Here is a 23,306-nt window from a genome sequence, read left to right on the forward strand (position 1 = left end):
AGATGCTAATGGCAGCAGGTGGAGCGGATTGATCACCAGTCCCCAGACAATGTACATGGCAACTGGCAGGGATGACACTGGGCAGTATAGAGCTATCCTCAGCTCTCTCAAGGGTACACACAGGCACAGGCTGTGGTGGGTTGAACAGGTTGATCCCCAGGCCCTCGGATGGTATGTTTGGGTACCAGCAGTGGTGGCAGAGTAGGGGGCAGGCCTGTCATGAGAACCCACGATGGGGCATGCAGGCACTAGAAGTGGCAGGTGGGATGGGCTGATCCCACGGTCACCTTGACAACATGCATTAGTGTGGGCAGAGATGGTGGGCAGGTGGCCTACCTGATGGTGCATGCACTTGCCAACTGTGGTGGGCAGGGCGGGTTGATCCTCAGGTCCCCTTTATGGCATACTTCAGTGCCAGTGGTGGTGATAGATGCAGCAGACCTGTTTTCAGTTTCCAGGATGGTGCCTGGCAAACCAGTCCCCAGGTCCCTTGAAGGTATAGTGCAGGTGCACAGTGGCTCTACTGCTGGAGGTTGGAGGATGGGGTTGCTGTCGATGGCAGTGGCCCAACCCAGGCAGCTCTCAGGCTTTGGGGAGCATGAATTCCAGTTCCCTTTGTTCTGGTGACTGCCTCCCCAGTGCACAGTATCACTGATTCCCTGCGGCATAGAATGCTGTATGAGTTAGAGTCCTGGGATCTGGCTATACTGCTGGGTCCAGCCAGTGTTGTGATGCTGCCTTCTGGATGGATGTCAGTCGGGGGGATGTCAGAGGGATGTGGAGATACAGGGGCTGTTGAGTCCCAGGGAAGTATGTAGTCTGGTGGAGGCTGGACTCTCAAAATAGTGCCATGCTGCAGCTGCCTTGGTCTAGGGGTGTGTGGGGGACCCAGAGTGAAGTTCTTCTCTGAACTAATGGCATTGGAAGACTTGAGGATGCTCCTTAGACTAGTCTCAGGGCCCACAAGGGCTGAGGGGCTCTCCTGTGGCTAGGATTGTAGGAGTCAGCAGTGGCAATCTAGACTGCTGAAGATCTCTTGCTTTTCTTCTCTCCGCATTGGGGGGTTTCTCCTGGCTCAGAGCTGATCGCAGCTGGGCCAGCTGCTTTGCTTCCCTCTCCTTCCAAGCCTCAGATGTTCCCCATCACTTCTCTGGTGAATTCCATTGTTCTCTTAGAAGCTCCATTTGATATGTGATTGTTCAGTTTTGGTCCTTCTTTGTGCAGAAGTGCCAGGTGTCTCTAGTCAGCTATCTTGAAGTCCTTCTCTCTGGATGGACAAAATATTGTTTACACTTCGTGGCTTGTTCTGGGAGGCTCACAGATCTCATCCCATATAAGTAGTGAGGGGAAAAAAGAGGTGGCTGCCCAAGGTTTCTCCTTCTAGCTCTGATTGGCTCAACATCCACTGGGCAACACACATCAACCTTTCAAGACAAGGAGAATGGTAGGGGATGTGTGAAGTGGTGATGGTATATGTGAAAACCCTTGGCTTCCTTCACATGATCAGTCTGAAAGATAGAGACTACATGGAGAATGTCTCAAGAAAATCCCTCCTTTCACACTCCTCTGACTATACCACAGACCTAGACTCTTCACAGTTGAGCAAAAGCTTGGGTGGGAGCTCATTTCTTCTCCCACTGTGTTTCAACTTCTCAAGGAATTGTGGAATGAGAGAGAGCAGAGGATTTTTAATATTTGCTGATTATCCACTACGTGCAAGCTTGGTATAAACAATAGGTAGTATAATCTCCATTTTAGAGTTGAGGAAACTGAGACTGGAGGTTAAATCACTTGCTGTAAGACACAAAGCCAGTAATTAGTAGACTCAGGACTTGAGCAAGACTGTCCATCTTCAGAGCCCATGGTCTTTCCATGACACCAGCAGTGGACAGTTAGGTCCACAGGGACTCTCTCACATCTACTCTGTGCTCTCATTCTTGGCATTCAAAGAATGTTAGGCACTGAGAACCGCTGTGGACTGAATGTCTGTGTCCCCCCAAATGTCATATGTTGAAACTGAATCCCCAATCCGATGGTGTTTGAAGGTGGGCCCTTTCGGAAATGAAGTCATGAGGGGGAGGGAGCCCTCATGAATGGGATTAGTTGCCCCAGAGAGACTCCCTCACCCCTTCTGCCAAGTGACTGTGCAGCAAGAAGACAGTCATCTACGAACCACGAAGCCGACACTCACTAGACACCGCACCTACTGCCTTCCTGACCTTGGGCCTCCAGAACTCTAATAAATAAATTTCCTTTGTTTATAAACCACCCAGCCTATGGCATTTCGTTATAGCAGCCTGAACAGATTGTGACAAGAATTCAAACTACTAAGGATCACTTTAGCTGAGAAATGCTTGGGCGTAGATTGGGTAGAAAGGCTGGTGTAGTGCAAGTCAGAAGAAAACGTAGTTAAAATGGAGGCACTCTTCTCCTCTCCTCTCCTACAGAGTGACAGAAAGGAGAGAAGAGTTCTGCTTTAGGACAAAGCATTTCAAACAGCACGCAGATCCTCTGGAAAAAGACACAGAGCCAAATGTGGGCAGAGGCTCAGGGACTGAGGGGGAAACCAGAAGCTGAGTTTCTTTTCTCTAGTGCCAGAGAAATTCTCCAAGGTGGGATTGGGATTGTGGTGAATGACCTTGGATCAAGATCCAGGGGCTGTGGGAAAGCCACAGGAACTCCTGACAATGAACATTTTATTTTTATTTATTTATTTTTTATTCTACTTTAAGTTCTAGGGTACATATGCACAATGTGCAGGTTTGTTACATATGTATACATGTACCATGTTGGTGTGCTGCACCCATTAACTCGTCATTTACATTAGGTATATCTCCTAATGCTATCCCTCCTCACACTCCCAAAAATAGGATCCAGTGTGTGATGTTCCCCTCCCCGTGTCCAAGTGATCTCATTGTTCAATTCCCACCTATGAGTGAGAACAAGCAGTATTTGGTTTTCTGTTCTTGTGATAGTTTGCTGAGAATGATGGTTTCCAGCTGCATCCATGTCCCTGCAAAGGACACGAACTCATCCTTTTTTATGGCTGCATAGTATTCCATGTGCCACATTTTCTTAATCCAGTCTGTCACTGATGGACATCTGGGTTGATTCCAAGGCTTTGCTATTGTGAATAGCGCCGCAATAAACCTATGTGTGCATGTGTCTTTATAGCAGCATGACTTACAATCCTTGGGTATATCCCCAGTAATGGGATGGCTGGGTCAAATGGTATTTCTAGTTCTAGATCCTTGAGGAATTGCCACACTGTTTTCTGCAATGGTTGAACTAGTTTACAGTGCCACCAACAGTGTAAAAGTGTTCCTATTTCTCCACATCCTCTCCAGCACCTGTTGTTTCCTGATTTTTTAATGATTGCCATTCTAACTGGTGTGAGATGGTATCTCATTGTGGTTTTGATTTGCATTTCTCTGATAGCGAGTGATGATGAGCATTTTTTCATGTGTCTGTTGGCTGTATGAATGTCTTCTTTTGAGAAGTGTCTGTTCATATCCTTTGCCCACTTTTTGATGGGGTTGTTTTTTTCTTCTAAATTTGATTGAGTTCTTTATAGGTTCTGGATATTAGCCCTTTGTCAGATGAGTAGATTGCAAAAATTTTCTCCCATTCTGTAGGTTGCCTGTTCACTCTGATGGTAGTTTCTTTTGCTGTGCAGAAGTTCTTTAATTAGATCCCATTTGTCAATTTTGGCTTTTGTTGCCATTGCTTGTGGTGTTTTAGACATGAAGTCCTTGCCCATGCCTATGTCCTGAATGGTATTACCTAGGTTTTCTTTTTAGGATTTTAATGGTTTTAGGTCTAAGATTTAAGTCTCTAATCCATCTTGAATTAATTTTCGTATAAGGAATAAGGAAAGGATCCAGTTTCAGCTTTCCTACTTATGGCTAGCCAATTTTCCCAGCACCATTTATTAAATAGGGAATCCTTCCCCCATTTCTTGTTTTTGTCAGGTTTGTCAAAGATCAGATGGCTGTAGATGTGTGGCATTATTTCTGAGGGCTCTGTTCTGTTCCATTGGTCTATATCTCTGTTTTGGTACCAGTACCATGCTGTTTTGGTTACTGTAGCCTTGTAGTATAGTTTGAAGTCAGGTAGCGTGATACCTCCAGCTTTGTCCTTTTGGCTTAGGATTGCCTTGGAGATGCGGGCTCTTTTTTGGTTCCATATGAACTTTAAGCAGTTTTTTTTCCAATTCTGTGAAGAAAGTCACTGGTAGCTTAATGGGGATGGCATTGAATCTATAAATTACCTTGGGCAGTATGGCCATTTTCACCATATTGATTCTTCCTATCCATGAGCATGGTATGTTCTTCCATTTGTTTATGTCCTCTTTTATTTCACTGAGCAGTGGTTTCTAGTTCTCCTTGAAGAGGTCCTTTACATCCCTTGTAAGTTGGATTCCTAAGTATTTTATTCGTTTTGGATAAAAGGTATTGTGAATGGGAGTTCATTCATGATTTGGCTCTCTGTCTGTTACAGGTATATAAAAATGCTTGTGATTCTTGCACATTGATTTTGTATCCTGAGACTTTGCTGAAGTTGCTTATCAGCTTAAGGAAATTTTGGGCTGAGACAATGGGGTTTTCTAAACATACAATCATGTCATCTGCAAACAGGGACAATTTGACTTCTTCTTTTCCTAACTGAATACCCTTGATTTCTTTCTCTTGCCTGATTGCCCTAGCCAGAACTTCCAACACTATGTTGAATAGGAGTGGTGAGAGAGGGCATCCCTGTCTTGTGTCAGCTTTCAAAGGGAATGCTTCCAGTTTTTGCCCATTCAGTATGATATTGGCTATGGGTTTGTCATAAATAGCTCTTATTATTTTGAGATACGTTCCATCAATACCGAATTTATTGAGAGTTTTTAGCAAGAAGGGCTGTTGAATTTTGTCAAAGGTCTTTTCTGCATCTATTGAGATAATCACGTGGTTTTTGTCTTTGGTTCTGTTTATATGCTGGATTACATTTACTGATTTGCGTATGTTGAACCAGCCTTGCATCCCAGGGATGAAGCCCACTTGATCATGGGTGGCTAAGCTTTTTGATGTGCTGCTGGATTCGGTTTGCCAGTATTTTATTGAGGATTTTTGCATCGATGTTCGTCAGGGATATTGGTCTAAAATTCTCTTTTTTTGTTGTACCTCTGTCAGGCTTTGGTATCAGGATGATGTTGGCCTTGTAAAATGAGTTAGGGAGGATTCCCTCTTTTTCTATTGATTGGAATAGTTTCAGAAGGAATAGTAACAGCTCCTCCTTGTACCTCTGGTAGACTTTGGCTGTGAATCCGTCTGGTCCTGGACTTTTTTTGGTTGGTAGGCTATTAATTATTGCCTTGATTTCAGAGCCTGCTATTGGTCTATTCAGGGATTCAACTTCTTCCTCGTTCAGTCTTGGGAGAGTGTATGTGTCCAGGAGTTTATCCATTTCTTCTAGGTTTTCTAGTTTATTTGCATAGAGGTGTTTATAGTATTCTCTGACGGTAGTTTGTATTTCTTTGGGGTCGGTGGTGATATCCCCTTTATCATTTTTTATTGCATCTATTTGATTCTTCTCTCTTTTCTTCTTTATTAGTGTTGCTAGCAGTCTATCAATTTTTTGATCTTTTTTTTTTTTTTGAGATGGAGTCTTGCTCTGTTGCCCAGGCTGGAGTGCAGTGGCCAGATCTCAGCTCACTGCAAGCTCCGCCTCCTGGGTTTACGCCATTCTCCTGCCTCAACCTCCCAAGTAGCTGGGACTACAGGGGCCTGCCACCTCGCCTGGGTAGTTTTTTGTATTTTTTAGTAGAGACAGGGTTTCACCATGTTAGCCAGGATGGTCTCAATCTCCTGACCTCATGATCCGCCTGTCTCAGCCTCCCAAAGTGCTGGGCTTGAGCCACCACGCCCAGCCGTTGATCTTTTCAAAAAACCAGCTCCTGGATTCATTGATTTTTTGGAGGGTTTTCTGTGTGTCTATCTCCTTCAGTTCTGCTCTTAGTTATTTCTCGCCTTCTGCTAGCTTTTGAATGTGTTTGCTCTTGCTTCTCTAGTTCTTTTAATTGTGATGTTAGGGTGTCAATTTTAGATCTTTCTTGCTTTTGCTTGTGGGCATTTAGTGCTATAAGTTTCCCACTACACACTGCTTTAAATGTGTCCCAGAGATTCTGGTATGTTGTATCTTTGTTCTCATTGGTTTCAAAGAACACCTTTATTTCTGCCTTCATTTCATTATGTACCCATTAGTCATTCAGGAGCAGGTTGTTCAGTTTCCATGTAGTTGAGCGGTTTTGATTGAGTTTCTTAGTCCTGAGTTCTAGTTTAATTGCACTGTGGTCTCAGAGATGGTTCGTTATAATTTCTGTTCTTTTACATTTGCTGAAGAATGCTTTACTTCCAACTATGTGGTCAATTTTGGAATAAGTGTGATGTCATGCTGAGAAGAATGTATATTGTGTTGATTTGGGGTGGAGAGTTCTGTAGATGTCTATTAGGTCCGCTTGTTGCAGAGTTGAGTTCAATTCCTGGATATCCTTATTAACTTTGTCTCGTTGATCTGTCTAATGTTGACAGTGGGGTGCTAAAGTATCCTATTATTATTGTATGGGAGTCTAAGTCTCTTTGTAAGTCTCTAAGGACTTGCTTTACGAATCTGGGTGCTACTGTATTGGGTGCATATATATTTAGGATAGTTAGCTCTTCCTGATGAATTGACCCCTTTACCATTATGTAATGACCTTGTCTCTTTTGATCTCTGATGGTTTAAAGTCTGTTTTATCAGAGACATTTTACTCTTTTATTTTTTAAAAAAGAGATGAGATGTCACTATGTTGCCCAGGCTGGTCTCAAACTCTTGGATTCAAGTTATCCTCCTGTCTTAGCCTCCCAAAGTGCTGGGATTACAAGTGTGAGCCACTGTGCCTGGCCCAACTATGAACATTTTAATTGATAAATTAGAAAATGTTCAAAACACTTAAAATTAGGTAGTGATGCCAACAGCCTGCCTCACCCATGCCAGGAGCCTTACCATGTAAAGCATGGTCCCAAGCTTTTTTGGCATCAGGGACTGGTTTTGTAGAAGGCTATTTTTCCATGGACCAGGGGGTGGTGGGGATGATTTCAGAATGAAACTTCCACCTCAGATCATCAGGCATTAGATTCTCATAAGGACCATGCAACCTAGACCTCTCTCCTGCACAGTTCACAACAGGGCTCACATTCCTATGGGAATCTAATACCACTGCTGATCACACAGGAGGCAGAGCTCAGGTGGTAACGCTCGCTTGCCACTCACCTCCTGCTGTACGACCCAGTTCCTAACAGGCCACAGATCAGTACCAGTCTGCAGCCTGAGGGTTGGGAACCCCAGAGGTAAGGCATCCCTTTGTGAGAAGACAAGCTCTGGGCCATTAATTCCTGCAGCCAGCTGCTCTGTGCACATGGGGTGAGGGGCAGGAGGGAGTCAGGAAGGAGACCTCTGGTCCCCGGTACAGCTATTCTCACAATGGCCACTGGTCGATCTCCCCGGTCCCTGCCACGGCCCCTCTGCTCTCTGCACCTGCTGGCCTCAATGTGGAGCCTCTCTGAGAAACAGCTCCTCCCTCCCCAGCCACCTTCTGTGTACAGTTCAACTTCTATCTCCTTAGATCTGCTTCCCCATCAGTCAAGCCACCTCTCCTATTTCAAAAATTACTCAACACTTTTTGTTTTTGGCCTGTTATAGATTTTTTGAAGTTCAGTGATATCTGGGAAGGACAGATAAAAGTGAGCATTCAGTTTGCATCTCAAGTCATGACATTTGTCTTGTAAACGACCTCTGCTTCCATTTCACTGGAGGAAGCTGGCCAGGTGGAGTCTTCTTCCCCATAGGTGGCTGTGACATCAGGTGAGCTGCTCAGTCTCTTCTGACTTAATTCCTGTCCACATGACGAGGTCCTGGATGAGATTAGTATCCATCAAACTTGTTCCTGTAATATACCCCTTCTATCAGGTAAAACTGACAGCAGGATTCCAGTATATAAAACAAGCTAAACTGGTATTTTCTTTTTCAGAATACATACTTAAGTGCTGAAGAGTAACTAAAACATTTTTTAATCAGAGAAAAAGGCCCTGGCCAGGGGCAGTGGCTCACGCCTGTAATCCCAGCACTTTGGGAGGCCGAGATGGGCGGATCACGAGGTCAAGAGACCAAGACCATCCTGACCAACATGGTGAAACCCCATCTCTACTAAAAATACAAAAATTAGCTGAGTGTGGTGGCATGTGCCTGTAGTCCCAACTACTCAGGAGGCTGAGGCAGGAGAATCCCTTGAACCCGGGAGGTGGAGGTTGCAGTGAGCCGAGATTGCATCACTGTACTCCAGCCTGGCAACAGCAAGACTCCGTCTCAAAAAAAAAAAAAAGAAGGTCCTGAGGAGAGGAGAGAATGTGATGGGGTCTTTGGAGCTCACAGCTCCCCTCTTCCCCTCTAAGTGGCCCATGGTGGCAGTGCTGGCTGCCCCAAGAGGAAGTGGGCAAATTGCAGAGGCACCAAGGAGCTTCCAAGGAAAGGCTGAGGCCTGGCCCTTCCCAGCGGAGGTGCAATGGTCTGGAAACTCATCAGATGGATCAACGGTCATGGTTTCTGGTGGCAGACACAGCTCGGAGGGACGTGAAAGTGTTTGGATGAGCAACTGTATTGCAACTATGGGATGGGCTGGAGGATAGGCCCAGCAGGTGACCCAGGATGGAACCCCTCTGGAAGTGCCTGGGCGGGGCCGGGTCAGCTGCAGCTGCAGGTAAGCATGCAGGGGACCCCAGAGGAGTGGCTGTCAATGACATCAATGTGGAGACAGGTCTGTGGCCTAAGGGCGGAGTGAACCCCCAGGGTGTCATGGGACAGGAGGGAAGATAAGGTTTTCCTGCTAAGATGGGCGGGTCAGACCTCAGTGTCTGAAGGATTTGACTAGAATTGTGCTTAGGATCAACGAAAAGGGAGGGAAAGGTCACAGTATTTGAGGATAAACTAATTTTTACCTTATTCTAGGATCAAAGTGACTATCAATGCTTTAAAATACAGTATATAAAGTGTTAGAAAAGGTACATTAGTTTTTTCTTTTAAAGCATACTAGTTTTTATAGTATATAAATAGTTGTGGAATCTAGGTAGTGGGTTTATGAGTGTTCACGGTAATTTTTTTCAGCTTTTCTGTATGCTTTAAATTTTTCAGGACAAAATACCTAGAAGTGGTCAAATAACATTTTATTTTGTAGTCGAGCATTTGAGGAACCCCTGGACGATTGTTGGGAAGCCTTCGGGTTAATGCAGCATGAAAACCACTGGGCCTCTTCTGAGCCCTCTGAGCTTGAAAATCTCTAACTTCCTAGGTGCTCCTCAGGCTCAGCCCACGCCTGGAGCTGATGTGTTTGAGAAGCTGGTGTTTTTAGATGACTGTCATCTAAAACCTCAAAGCCTCAAAAGCGGTTTCCATCAGTGGGGCTGCACCTGTACTCTGAGTTAGTTTTATCATAAAAATGGGTCATTTGCAGTTGCCTTTTAAAGGTGAAAACAGATGCAAAATATATTCTAAAAAAAATCAAACAGACTTTCAAAAACCACACACAGTGCCAAGTAGTCAGTGGATTTGTCGGCACCCTGCCTGAGAACAGCACTTTAATAAAGGCCCAGCTGCAAGGGTGCAGAATACCAGAGCTGGAAGCATTGCTGCCCTTTCTTTGTTCTGCCTTTCAGGGCAGCCGTCCTCAAATATGGGGTGGGCAGAAGTGGTGTGCTTACTGCCAGCACTGCCTGCTACAAGGAAAAGAACTGTATGGCCTACTAATGCGGGGGAGTGCTCGATTAAACAGCATGAAGATGCTTCTCAGACTGTTCAATACACTGGTGTGCACTGCCCGTCTCCCAGGGGTGGACACAATTGTGGTCCCCAAAAGTTCTACAGAAGACTTTTAGGGGAGGGACCACACTCTAGGACTCATGCTTTAAGAAGGCAAAAGTCAACCAAGCACTGTGGCTCATGCCTATAATCCCACAGCTTTGGGAAGAGGGAGGATTGCTTGAGCCTAGAGGTTTGAGGCTGCAGTGAGCTATGATTGAACCACTGCATGCCAGGCTGGGCGACAGAACAAGACCCTGTCTCTAAAAAACAAACAAAAAAAGGAAGCAAAATGGAAAATGCTTCTTTGCAAACATTATGTCAATTAGTGATGTATCTAAAATACAGCTTGAGAGGCTGGGGTAGGAGAATCACTTGAGGCCAGTAGTTTGAGGCCAGCCTGGGCAACATAGTGAGACCCCATCTCTAAAACAAAAAATAAAAAATAAATTATTAAAATGCAGTTTAACTGTAGCAGCTACACCCTTCGGTAGCATCTGTGAGAGAAGTGTTATTTCTGACCAAGCAGAGCTGTGTTTTAAAATGAAGGCTCTTCCAACCTGTGAAAAACAGTCCTAGCTCAAGGTTAACTAACAATATCAACAGAACATTACTTTAGTGATGCTTCTGTCTTCCTGCCCACTGGGGACAACTGTCTCCATAGCTTGTATCTTACATTCTCAAAACATCTAGTTTCTGGCTCCCCTGAGACCAGGCGCATCCTCCACCCACCCCACCCCACCCCACTGAACCAAGGATCTGCTGTACACCCTTCCTCATTAGAAACTTCATCTCCACCCTCCTTCCACTCCCCCAAAAAACAATCAAAGCACATGCCCAAATTTATTTTTATTTTGCACACATAGGAAACAGTATCCTATCAAAAGAGAACAAAAAAGAGAAATGAGCCAATTGTCACAGAGGAAAAGCATGCACAGATCTGCTTCAAGTTTACTCTGAACCACGGACGCTCCAGGAATTCCACACACCAGGAGCTGTCTCACTCCAGGAGGTGGGCACAACCCACCATCTACACAATGGAAACAAGAATAGCCAGGAAATGTCACCGAAGTGGGACTTCCATAGGCAGGATCAGTGTTCACAGTAGCACAATTCTAATCAAGTTCAAGGGAAAACAAAATCTGTCTCACACAAACATGGGAATACAAAATTGTTGAGCCCTAACCATCACTGTCTCTTAACATCATTTGCTATCAAAAAGATAAATGAATTTAGTCACGGACCTTTGGGTGCCTATTCGGCTGTACCCAATTCCAGGGGCAGCTCTTAGTGTGCTTTTTCATTACAAAAAATAAAGGGAGAAACCAACATTAAAAATGCAAAACAAATGACCTGGAGAAAGAGGAGTGTTTGGACCCATGTAGTTGTCTTGATTGTAAACAGTGAATATTGTGCTTTGTTGTCTCATTTAGATGCAGGCCTGCAGCATGGGAGGTACCACCCTGGCAGTCAGCAGTCACACCAGGGTGGTCAGAGACACTGGTGGCAGCATCTGTGCTTGCAACTGCATTCCCAGGGTGTCTGTTTTGTTCCCAAGTGTTTCCCACAAAATTCCCCAGAAGGTTCTCCAATTCAATGTCCTCAGAGTGAAAAGCACGGACACCAAACCACTCCGTATCCACTTCCGTGAGATGTCTTGATGCTCCAGTTCAATGAGTAACAATTTCTCAAGAGGCTCTGATTAGTTCATTAAAAAATAAGCACCCCCACCTCATTCCCCGTGATACAGCACATCTAGTAATCTAGGCGCCTTGGCTAAGCTGCATAGCTCTTAGCACACAGGACAGGTCAGGGTTCACACATCAACACTATATGCGGCAGAACAGAGCTAGCTCCCTGCTAGCCATCAACTACTCAGGAGACTATCTGTGAGATCCTGGGGTGAGCTGTGATTCCTATCCAGGAACGTGCATTTCCAACCACATCTTCTTCATTCTAATTATAACAACATGGTCAGAGCAGTCATGTCTTTTCCCAGCAAGCTCCTCCTCCTTGGAGCCCAGCACATACCCGCTTAGACCCAATACAACCTCACAGAGAGACGCCTCAGCAGGTCTCTCTCCCTGGAAGGGTCCAAGTGACTTCCCAGCCAGATGTGCCCCCGGCTTTGAAAGCGCCCTTCAGAACCCACCACTGGAGCTGCCTGAGGGAAGGAGACTCCCGGGCCTGAGAATGCCCTGGAGAGGCGGTGATGTCCACTGGAATCAGATCAGACTGGAAAACACACACCCAGTCTGATCTCAAAGGGCAGGACGCTCTACATACACTTCCATAAACACACTGAAAGAAAGGGTAAGAGTCCTTTCTTCAAATCAGACCAAGAGCTCACAAAATGCAATGTCTTCGTTTAGGGCAGGAAGTGATTTCCCATGAATTTAAATAACTTTGCTTAGTGGACGTCAGATCACTGTCAGGCCTCCAAGGCGAGCCTGATTCTAGGTCCCATCGTGCGGTGAGAGCCGCACGCGCTACCCTTCCCTGGCGGTGCAGGAGAAGTCTATCTTTAGGATATGAACAGAGACAGAAACATGACAAGGGGCTTGCTCTCTCCTGAATGTCTCTCCAACAGCTTCTGGAAGAGGAAGGCTGACGAGAGGACAGGCTGGAGCAGACGACCTGCTGGGTTCAGCTCAGCCGGCTGCTGCTTCGTTGGCTGAGCTGCCCGGCGTGGGGCTTCCTATTAATACCCGGCAGAAGGATGCTTGCCTGGGATGCTTGGTCTGGCCCCTCCACATGCCACCTGCACCTCCAGCACTGCCTTCTTCCTCTCAGTCTCTCTCCTGAAGATCTGGTCACGCCATCATAAGGACATCAGCCCTCAGGGACTATCACCACACTACCACCTGAGAGCACAGACTGCGTCAGAAACAGAAGCAACAGAGGAGACACGGTGTGAGTTCATATATTGTCCTCCATGGAAAACCTGAAAGAGAGCTGTGCTTGCCGTGAGGATATCACAGGAACTGCCCTTAGCAGCCCATGAAACCATTCCTGGAAGTGAACATCGACGGGGACAGAAAGGCCAGGGAAAGGCCCTCTCCTGCCTCTCCTCTTGCACGTGGGCGCCCCGCTACTTGGCCTTCACTACCTGTTCGTACGGGGGCGGAGGCGTGTTGCAGTAGGCTGGAGGGGGTGGGCAGGCCACACTCCCCTGGGGTGAGTTGGGTGGGACCTGGAAAGCCATTGCCATGGAATTGCCGACAGGGTTCATCCCCGGTCCTCCTGGGTCAGTGTAATAGGGCGGCCCCGGCTGCTGGGCTCCTGAAAGACAGACGAACATAGGTGAGCACAGAAGGGAAAGCCCCATCACACCCCGAATATGTGCAGGCTGCAGGGCCAGCAGACCACGCCCCGTCGTTCACTCAGTGACAGTGTATGAAGGACCCAACATGCCTGGTAAGGTGACAAGCCCTCTCACGGCTTTGATTCTAGTGGACTACACTCCACGCTACCAGTTCACTAACATTAGGGTGGAGGGAACTGGGCCACAGTAAGGTAAGGCCGTCTGCGGTGAACTATGGGAAGAGCTGCAAAGACCACCCAGGCTTCGCGACTCAGCCTGGCATGATCACAGCAGCTCCACAACACCTCTGGGCACGCCGTTGCCTGGTGACCATTTCTAAAGTAAGGTCTCCATTCTCCCCTGCTGGGCTAGTGTGTCCTCAGGGCGGGAGTTACTCACAGGCAGGGAGGCCGTGCACCTGGGCACACATAGCCGGGCTGCAGCTGATGGACGCTCCACGGGTCAGGAGTGGAGCCGCAGGCTGACTCCCTAGTGACAAGCTGAGGAGCAGGGCATGGGGGCACCACGGAAGGTGACAGGAGGGCACAGGCTGGACACCCGACCCCAAATCTAGCCCTCACTCTGAGGTGCTGTTTTCGGTCTGGTTACTGTGAGCATGCAGATTAACACTATAGAATTCTGCATATGTAAATAAAGTGGGTGTTCCCTGGGTAAAGCTGATTTTGTGACGGGACTCAGGTATATTTGAAGTGAGGCTTCATTTAGCTCAGGGAGACACTCGAGTGTCAAAGAAGCTGCCCCTGTGTGAATACTGTGTAGGGTTTTTTTTTGTTTTTGTTTTTTGCAGTTCTCCCCGACACAGTGTGATACAGTTCTGACTCTAAAAACATGCCCATCAAGGTACACAAGATGTCCCAAACCTCCAAAGCCCACATAAGTCAGACCATGGGAATCTGCGCACGTGCGGAAGGAGAGGATGTAGAACACAAGCACAGGCCAGGCCTGCGCTGTCTCTCACCGAGCACTCTCTCCTGCCAGGAGGGCACTCGGCACAGACACCACCTGTGTGAGCCGCCGCCTCGCCCTGCACCTGTGCCGTCCCACAGACACCACCTGAGTGAGATGCCGTGTGGTCCCACAGATGCCACCTGCGCTGCTCTGATGCACCTCGCCCACCGCCTTGGGTGGTTCTATTTACAAGTCGATCTACTGCCATTACCATGAGTTTCCCAAGGGCAGAGATTATGTTTTATTTAGATTGGATCCTGCTATATGTTATACAATTAAAAAGCCGAGAATTTTTAAAAAGAGGGCACTGCAATAGTCTAGGCAAGATATGATGAAGGCTTCTGAATATTAGAGAAAAAATGGAGAGGAGAGAATGAGGTGCTGAGGCTGTCAGCAATGACTGGCCTGGGATTGACTCGATGGGGAGCGCATGGGGAGGGAGACAAGGGCTAAGAAGAAAAGGCCCTAGGTTCTGGTCTCAATAAAGGCCCCCAACAGGCAGGGCAATACCGGAGTACAGGGGCTCTGCAAGAGTGAGTGCCTTACCAAGGTCACGCTACTGCTACAGCAGCACCAGGACAAGGGCGGGCAGATGAAAAAGTCCGTGCTGGGCTGGAGAGGGCGGAAGCAGCTCTGGAGCCTCCTGTGGGAAGGTGGTGATGGAAACGTGGGCGTGCCCAGGAGAAGGCTGCAGGAAGGAGCAGCACTGAGGCCAGGAGAGGAGCATGAAGCATCTAAGGCTGATGAGAAGGACACGTAGGCAATGGGAAGACGTGGCAGGAGGTGGCTCGCCAGGAGCCAGGGCAGCAAGGGGTGGGAGAATTTTCAGGAAAAAGTGATGTCCTCTCCCCAGCTGAAGAGAGATCAAAATAAGCATGGCACATTTCCAGTGGCTGTGGCCCTGGGGTTACCGTGCTCTTTCTCTGCAGTTTCACACGATGGTAGACACAGGTCCCTGCCTCAGTAGGGAGAAAACAGTCCAGGGTGGGGGTGAAGACTGTAGGAGGGGACAGGTAGCAGTTGGAAGTCACGCAGGGCAAGGGAAGGTGCCTTTGTAAGGATGGAAACGCTTGCATATATGGGCAGGGGTGGGGAGAGACACACAGGACAGAGAGGACTTTTGGGGAGAACACAGCTCGGCGAGGGCAGGGGCCTCTGGTGAAGCACTTGGAGCCCACTAGCTGGGAGCTGGTACACAGGAAGGCACCCGAGACAGTGGGCTGAGACATGTGCGGTGCTACCCTGAAAAGCACAGCAAGGGACTTGGCCACCACGGGTTTGGCAGAGGGGTGGGTGAACATGGCCGGCAGCCTCCACTACCAGGGAAAGCAGGTCCAGGTGATTCATTTGCTGACAGGCATGTGGGAAAGGGCAACAGGAGAACTAACCAGGGAGATTCCAAAAGCCTCAAGGACAAAGGGAGCAATGTGTGATGGTCACAGATGGGAGCCAAAATAGTGACAAGGAGCGACAGGCCCACTGGTGCAGGATTTGATGTGGTGGGGACAATCTGCACAGAGGTGTCAGCCAGGAGCAAGGAGACTCCACCACACCTCCCTTCCCTACACGGGGTGTGCCCTGGGAGGAGCCCTTCAGTTCTGGTTTGTGGTTGATGGTTTGGTTAAAGAAAATACACAAAACATTCTAGGAAGAGGCTGGGGTTGCAGGAAGACTTTCTCCAGAAGATGGGGTAGAAAGGCTAAGAAGAGGTGAGTAAAACCATGGCTGCCCCTCATGTCGCCAGTGTCCATCAGGCCAGCCTGTGCAGTGTGCGCACGGTGGGGAATGGCACAGGATGGGGATTGGGTGGGAGAACAGAGGCTCCGCAAGAGTGAGTGCCTCACCAAGGCCACACTACTGCTACAGCAGCACCAGGACTTGAACCCAGTAGTGAGCTAGACAGTCAGACTCTTCCTACGATGACAGGCGTCTCTCGAAACAGGATGGTGAAGTGGAGAAAGAAGTTCAGGCGAGGGTGGGATGGGAGAGCCACAGAAGACTGGGGGCATCACGGGCCCCTGTGTGGAGCGCTGTCTAAGAATTAAGGGCCGCCACAGCCAGCCTCCCAGCCGGGCTGCACTAGTACCCTCGGCATGTCATCTGTCTCCAGACAATGCTGGAGTCGTTTTACTCTGAACGCCATCATCTCTTCCTCACTGGGAGTCTTGGCATGGTTTGAAAGGGAGCTCTAGGCTCAGCAAAGACTGGGAGGATATGCTGTGATGTTAACTGACAACCATTCCTTCTCAGTGAGCTGGCCCAGCCCCGCGGGTGCCAGGGGGCTGGCCAGGCAGCCCGTATTCTTAGCAGGACCTGCCACCTCTCCAGCCCAGCTGACTGGCCAGTAGCGTGTCAGGGGGGCTGGGCCAATCTTCCCTGCGGATGCAGGGAAGTCCAGCAGGCCCCAGAGGGAAGGGTAGAAACGCAGGGAGAGGGAGAGGCAGCTGACACAGCGTGTGGCCCAGGAGGGACAGAGGCCACGGGCCCAGGGGCCCAGGGGCCTGACTCCTGACAGCGCTCCAGTTCCGCCAGGATCCCCGCATCATTTTAGTCAGCCCCTCCCAACCCAGGGCACATGGGTCTCTGGTCTCACCTCTCCTCCTCTCCAGCCACGCCCTGGCTTCCCTGCTCTGTCCCCTCTGGCCCAGCTGCCCCTCCAGCCATGGGCAGGGGCCTCAACACAGGGCAGCAGGGGCAGAGCTCGTTCCTGCCACCCAAGGTGTGGCAGGCTTGGCCCTACACTCCTCGCCACCCATCACTCATGGGAGGGTGAGCTCTCCAGAGGGACAGGGCCTGCTATGAGGGGCTCCTGCCCTATTCTCCTTCTCCAGCAGTAATCACACCGCCTGGATCCAGTCTGCCCTCCCTGGGCCCTCACTAGATAACATATCCCGGGCTTTCACCACGCAGACCATGTCTCCTGGAATGCCTGTGACCACCTCATGCCAGGCTCCTCTCAGCCTCTGATCTGGCTAATTCCCATGTATCTGTTAGTCTCAGCTCAGAATCACCAGGCAGCCCCCTCTTGCTGCCTGTCACTGCCTTCCCAGCTGAGCAGGCACCCCTGTCCTCTGGCACCCAGAACAAGGCACGCCTGTGAGCATGAAGCAATTGCCCAGTATGGTATGATTTCCTGAGCCTTCTGAACACGAGGACAGAGCATCACTCATCCTGGTGCCCTGAGAGCCCAGAATGGCACCTTGCATGTGGCAGACATTCCATAAATACATGGGAGGAATGACTGATGGGACGAGTGACGACTTGGATCTGGGTTTTGGCGCTGCCAGACTGTGCTGGGTGTGCATGGGTTTCCTGAGACACACCTGTTTCTGACATGATAGGAGTGACTGGCTGCCCCACTCAGCAAGCCTGTGCCAAGCCCGTGGCTCCTGTTGAGGGGAGGAGCCCAACCCCCTGCTGCAGGTGAGGGAGGGGCGGGAGTGTGGTCTTTGTAGCAGAGAGGCAGCCAGGCTATGTTTGCAATGTGGCCACTTACACTGGAGAACCAGAAACGCCAGCACCTGCATCCAATCCAGTGGGTATATTCATGTTCATAGCTGCAGTGATGGATCCTGCCAGCAATTGGTGGGATGGGATTGAAATATTTGAACACGGAGACGGAGAGGTATTTGGAATATAAAAGAGAATGGATAGAAGGTGAATAAACTGTGTACTTGTCAAGAACATGAACCCTCAGGTGAAAAAACTGGTGACCACACTGGAGAGGCTGCAGTTGAGGTTAAAGGGCAGTAGGGCCGGAGGCCGAAGCCTCATGTGAGCAGCTGAGGGACCCTGGCCAGGTGGAGGCCGCGCTAACCCAGACAGCTGCTCAGCTTCTGCTCATTTGGCATCATTTTAGTCAGTCCCTCCCAACCCAGGGCACATGGGGCACAGCATCCTCGCAGGACGCTGGCCATGCTTACCATTCAGGCTCTCAGAGAAAAGCAACCGAGAGAAGGCAGACCCAGTTCTCATAGAGGCAGAGACTTATTCAGGAAAGAGAAAGCAAGGACACTTCATTCCCTGCATGAAGCCCGCGGACAGAAGGCCAGCAGGGCCTGGAATGTGCCCACAGACTTCAGAGCGATCACGGCAAAGACGTTCCCACAAACGCACAGATGATTCTATGGCACATGGCTCTGGAATCGAAAGCACCTTAAAGTCAAAACCTCAACTCCACAATCACAAATAGGCATGGTGAGAACAAAAATGTGAGTGTCCCAAATGAAGCCCTGTGACTAACGAGCAAAATTACAAAATGAGGTTAATACCAGGAACAAATACAGAATGAAGTCAGGAAAACAAAGCCCAAGGGAGCTGCAGCTTGAAGCAATGACTCTAGCCAAAAAAAGGGGCTTTGCATGTGCACAGAGAATAAAGAAGATTAAGAAATAAAACAACTAGCAAAATAAACTACCTTAAATGGTATTCTCTCCCAAGGAGAATGGTTTGCAAACTGAAAGGGAAAGAAAAAAAAAATGGGTGAGGGAAAATGAAAGACCAAGATAAATGAGAACTGACTGGATGTTGGGGAGAGCATTCAGATTGCCTGCCTCTGACCAAGTACCTCTCAGTGCAGGAAGCATGGAAGAGAACTAGGACCTCAGGGTCCTATGACATGCTAAGTGCATTTTCCCCACAGATCCAAGTATCTCACATACAGCCTGTCATTCTAGCCACAGAGGAATGCTATGAGATACACACAATTTCCATTTTATAGATTCAAAAGCAGAAACCCAAATAAATTATACAATGTGCCCAAGGGACTCTCCTTCCAGTGTACACTGTTGCATCTGTGAGGACCCAGGCGGACCTCTCTGCCAGGAAGGAGAGCTGGAGGGGGAGGAGGTGGAGGGGGAGGAGCTGGAAGGGGAGGAGCTGGAGGGTGAGGAGCTGAGGGGCGCAGCAGGGGCCCATGGAAGGAGCCCGGGCCCCAGGATGTTGGTGAGCCATGCAGTTAAACCACAGCCCTTCCTCTATGTGACTTTCTATCCTAAGAGATAATTCTTTCTTATTTTTGAAGCTGGCTGAATTGGGGTATGTGTTACTTGTAGCCAAAAGCCTTGAACTACCTCTTCCAGAGAACATTTTCACAAACAACAGACATGTTGCCAGCTCAGTACTGGCATTTCTGTGTCCTCTGAGCTTTCTAGTTTGGTTTGGTTTGAGGTTGTATCTGTTCATTTTGCTAAACTGTCTCAACTCTTAAAAATATTTCTGAGCTCATTCTCCAGGATTTTTAGGTAAGTACTGATAAACTGTTTACAAATAGTAATAGTTTTGTTTCTCCTTCCTGATGGCTGAATGGCTGTCTGGAGGGTCAAAGGACAAGCCACAGGCCAGTGAGTGGCAGGAGGGGAGTGAGCCAGGAGGGGCCGCAGAAGAGGTCAGAGCCCACTGGGCAGCCAGGAGGGGTGCTGAGAGAAGAGAGGGCCTCCTTGGCCTCTCAAAGTGCTTCTGTGGGCACAGTGGGTCCATGGGAGTGCTGGGAGCACAAGCCCTGGCTCCTGTTGTGACACTGGCTGCCTTGCTGGAAATAAGGGGCAGCAAGAGAACCAGCAGGGAGGCTCTCAACAAAGGGTGGTGGCAGCCAGGGTGGTGTCGAGAGAAAACGCCAACTGGCCCCAAGGCTCCTGGCCAGAGCCCTGGAAGAACAGAGGTGGAGCCTGGAAAGAGGGTGGAGGAAAGAATCAGCCCTGCAGGGTCCTCCACTCCCACTTTTTTGACTCAATACATAATTTATGGGAGTAGTCTTTCATTTCCAAGTGGGTGCAGAGCACGCATCTGTTCGTTTACAGACATCTACAAACTTCAGGTATCCTACTGGGAGTGGTAACTGCTGCCCCTCACTGAGTGCTGACTCTCCGGCCTGTGCTCAGCAGGGGACATGAAGGAAGTACTCTTAGGATCCCAGCTTCAGGGGCTTGAGGCTCAGAGAACTGAGCAACTTTCTCAAAATCGCCAGAGAGGCACGAAATTTAAAACAAAGCCCCTAGTATCCGGAGGTATGCAGCTTCTACTTCTATAAACGTATCCAGACACCTTTGCAGTGCGAAATCTAAGAGCTTCTTTCAAATCTAAGAGCTTCTTTCAAATGTTCCATTTATTTTTATATTTTGATCAGTTTAATAGCAATGCACTGACACTCCTACAGCTTCCATCACTGTGTCCTCTTATTTTTACATTTTTGTTTTATATACTTTGAAAATTAATTTAAGACATGACTATTAAATCTTCACCTTTTATAAAAGGTGATTTTTATCCATATTAAAAGGACTTCCTTTTCATATGCATATATTACTAAATCTATAGAATATTTCTCAAATACACACAAAAAACTGGTAAGTGGGAAGAAGGGAACTGGACTGCAGACTGCATATTTCTTCTTCCACTGTATACACTGTACATTTCCACTTGAGGTACATACATTATCCATTACAAAAAAGAACCTCCTGCTACTGCCTTCTGGGGAAGAGAGGAGGAAGGGAGTTAAAAGACGTGGGTATTAGGTACCCAGCCTTCAGGCCGACCTGTTAGGGTTTACAGAGACCACACACTTGAAACACAGCTGAGATGCATGTTAACATTGCTTTAGGACATCGGGGCCCTGATGTCCCACAAGAAAAGGCACAAATTTGGTGAGCAAGATTAAGTAGAAAATGAAACCCCCACACTAAAAGTTTTCACTTTTTCTTTCCTAGCTGTATAAACCAGAAGTTGAGTGAAGACAATAGTTTTGCTTGTTGCTGCTTTTTTTTTAAACAAAAGCAAAAATAACTGTGTTAATAAAGAGAATTCCAGTGCATCCCACAGAGCAGATCCTCGAGCATCTGCCAAAAATTAGAGCAAAAGCAGTCATGTTGTTCCAAGAGATGAACACTAACTTTCACTCCGGCCTTGCAGAGTTCACAGGTGCTCACACTATTCTTAATGCTGAACTTACAGGACTGTGGCCAGGACAGTCCATCCTTCAACGTTCGTGTCTTCATCAAACCTGTAGCACTTCTCAGTGCAGGGGGCATCCTGCATCACCTGGGGACCTTGCTGAAATACAGACCTTGACTCAGTGGCTCTGAGTGGGGCTGGGGTGAGGGAGAGCCTGCATTTCTAACAGGCTCCAGGGAGCACGCATGTCTTCAGGCTGTAATTTGAGTAGCATGTGCGAGGCACTTGATAAGCATCTATGGATCTTCGTAACATGTTATGATTACCATCCTTCCTTACAGAGGGGGAATCTTGAGTCATGAAGGATAGGTCCCTCCCTTCACTCAACCCTTCAGTAAGTTCCATGAGCTCTGGACCCAGGAAGGACCCCATACGTGCTCTGTCCTCACCTCCCCAATGCCCCACCCTGGTCAAGTAGGACAGTGCCTCTTACAGCTCTCTCTCAGGTTCCTTTGCTTAGGTTTATGATTCTCTCCAAAAGTTCTCCTGTGTGGCTCTCAAGTCACCTTTGATCTCGCCCCTTCTTTGCTAATCCTTCCTGGTGAATTCCTGCTAGTTCCCCACGTCATGCATGCTCTTTAGCCTCTCTCGTTAAAGCAGAACATACTTGAATTTTGATTTTAACACAACATGTCCTTTTTTCTTTTCTTTTTTCTTTTTTTTGAGATGGAATTTCGCTCTTGTTGCCTAGGTTGGAGTGCAATGGCACAATCAGATCACTGCAACCTCCGCCTCCTGGGTTCAAGCAATTCTCCTGTCTCAGCCTCCTGAGTAGCTGGGATTAGAGGTGCATGCCACCATGCTCGGCTAATTTTTGTATTTTTAGTAGAGATGGGGTTTCATCATATTGGTCAGGCTGGTCTCAAACTCCTGACCTCAGGTAATCCCCCTGCCTCAGCCTCCCCAAAGTGCTGGGATTACAGGCGTGAGCCACCGCGCCCGGCCGTCTTTTTCTTCTTACAGAGGAGTGTTAACACATTCCTCTTCACTGCCATAGACTGTGGGCGATCTTCCTCTGTCACGTTTTGTTTTTGTTTCCTTGCTGTTTCTTATCTAGTCTGTTTCCCTGCCCTCTCCCCACTTTTTAACTTTCGTTACTATCTTCGACAGTGGTTTAGAATGTGGACATGTTGCTTTAGATTTCAAGAGGAGCTACTGTAGAGACATCCCAGGAGCTGTCAAACACATCAGACATGACTTTGTGGAGATTCAGCCTCGTGAGCCTCCTTCCAACCCCTCACCAGTCTTTCTTCACTGAACCTGGAGAAGCACAGGCGCTGGGGGTGGGTAGAAGTGCAGGCTGGAGCTGCTGAGGACAGCACCACGTCCTCAGTGGGATGGTCTCTGTGCCGGCCAGCCGGGTGTGGAGTAAGGAGATTATTGGCACAGAGTGAGCTTGGGATGGGTGCCCTTGAAAATTCCATCCAGCCTTGAGATTCTTTTGACATTTTTTCCCTGAAATAATACAATGAACATGTAGCAAAACTAATTAAGAAAAAGGAGAACAGGCGCCCCAGAAACAGAATGAAGAGAGAAAAATAACTACAAAGACAACGGTTACTGTAAAAGATGTTTAGAATACTGTAAATAAGTATGCGTTCATTCTCCCTCAGAGTCTCCGGAAGCAACCTACCCCCACTGACACGCCGACTTCTGGCCTCTAGAACTGGGGGAAGACACATTCCTGCTGCTTTAAGCCATCAGTCTGTGTAGCACTTTGTGAGGGCAGCCCCGGGACATGAATCCAGTAGGCACCTTCTCCCGCTGTCAACAGCACAAGCCCACGTCAGCCCACAGCACGCGAGGCAGTCTCAGCACAAGAAAACTAGCACTGCTCCCAGAAGCATAATTAGTGAAAACATTTTAAAACTGTGCAGGGCTTATTTTTGTTTGTTTGTTTACGACTAGACCTGGGATTCTGTGACCCTATAATTTTGTTCTCCTTTTCGACTAAGTTAGATCAAAGGTAATTAATAACAAATCCCCGTGGCCACTTGCCCAGTTAAGTGCCGCGCTTTGTTTTCAGTAATCATCATCACGTGTGCAGGCCTCATCTAAGCAGCCAGCCCACCTCCCCACCCGCCAACTTCTCCTCCACAGGGAACCAAGTACTTAAAATACTGATACTCAACAAATAGCAGACAGAAAAACACCACTTCACATCCTTTAAAAGTATTTTCCCAAGTCATTAGAAGTCTTCAGAGAACTAAAAGTAGAT

At 48.2% G+C, this 23,306-nt stretch overlaps 1 protein-coding gene across 1 annotated transcript in view; it reads right to left on the reverse strand.

The window, feature by feature from the left end:
- Positions 1-10,701: 10,701 nt before the first annotated feature.
- The window catches only part of VOPP1 (VOPP1 WW domain binding protein), a 104,650-nt gene continuing 92,045 nt past the window's right edge, over positions 10,702-23,306 (reverse strand). Inside the window, exon 5 of the mRNA XM_003895970.5 lies at positions 10,702-13,152. Coding sequence (XP_003896019.3) covers positions 12,962-13,152 — 191 coding nt within the window. The 3' untranslated portion in view covers positions 10,702-12,961. The remainder of the gene's footprint in view (positions 13,153-23,306) is intronic.

This window comes from Papio anubis, chromosome 4 (genome assembly GCF_008728515.1).
Source record: "Papio anubis isolate 15944 chromosome 4, Panubis1.0, whole genome shotgun sequence".
Taxonomy (NCBI): domain Eukaryota; kingdom Metazoa; phylum Chordata; class Mammalia; order Primates; family Cercopithecidae; genus Papio; species Papio anubis.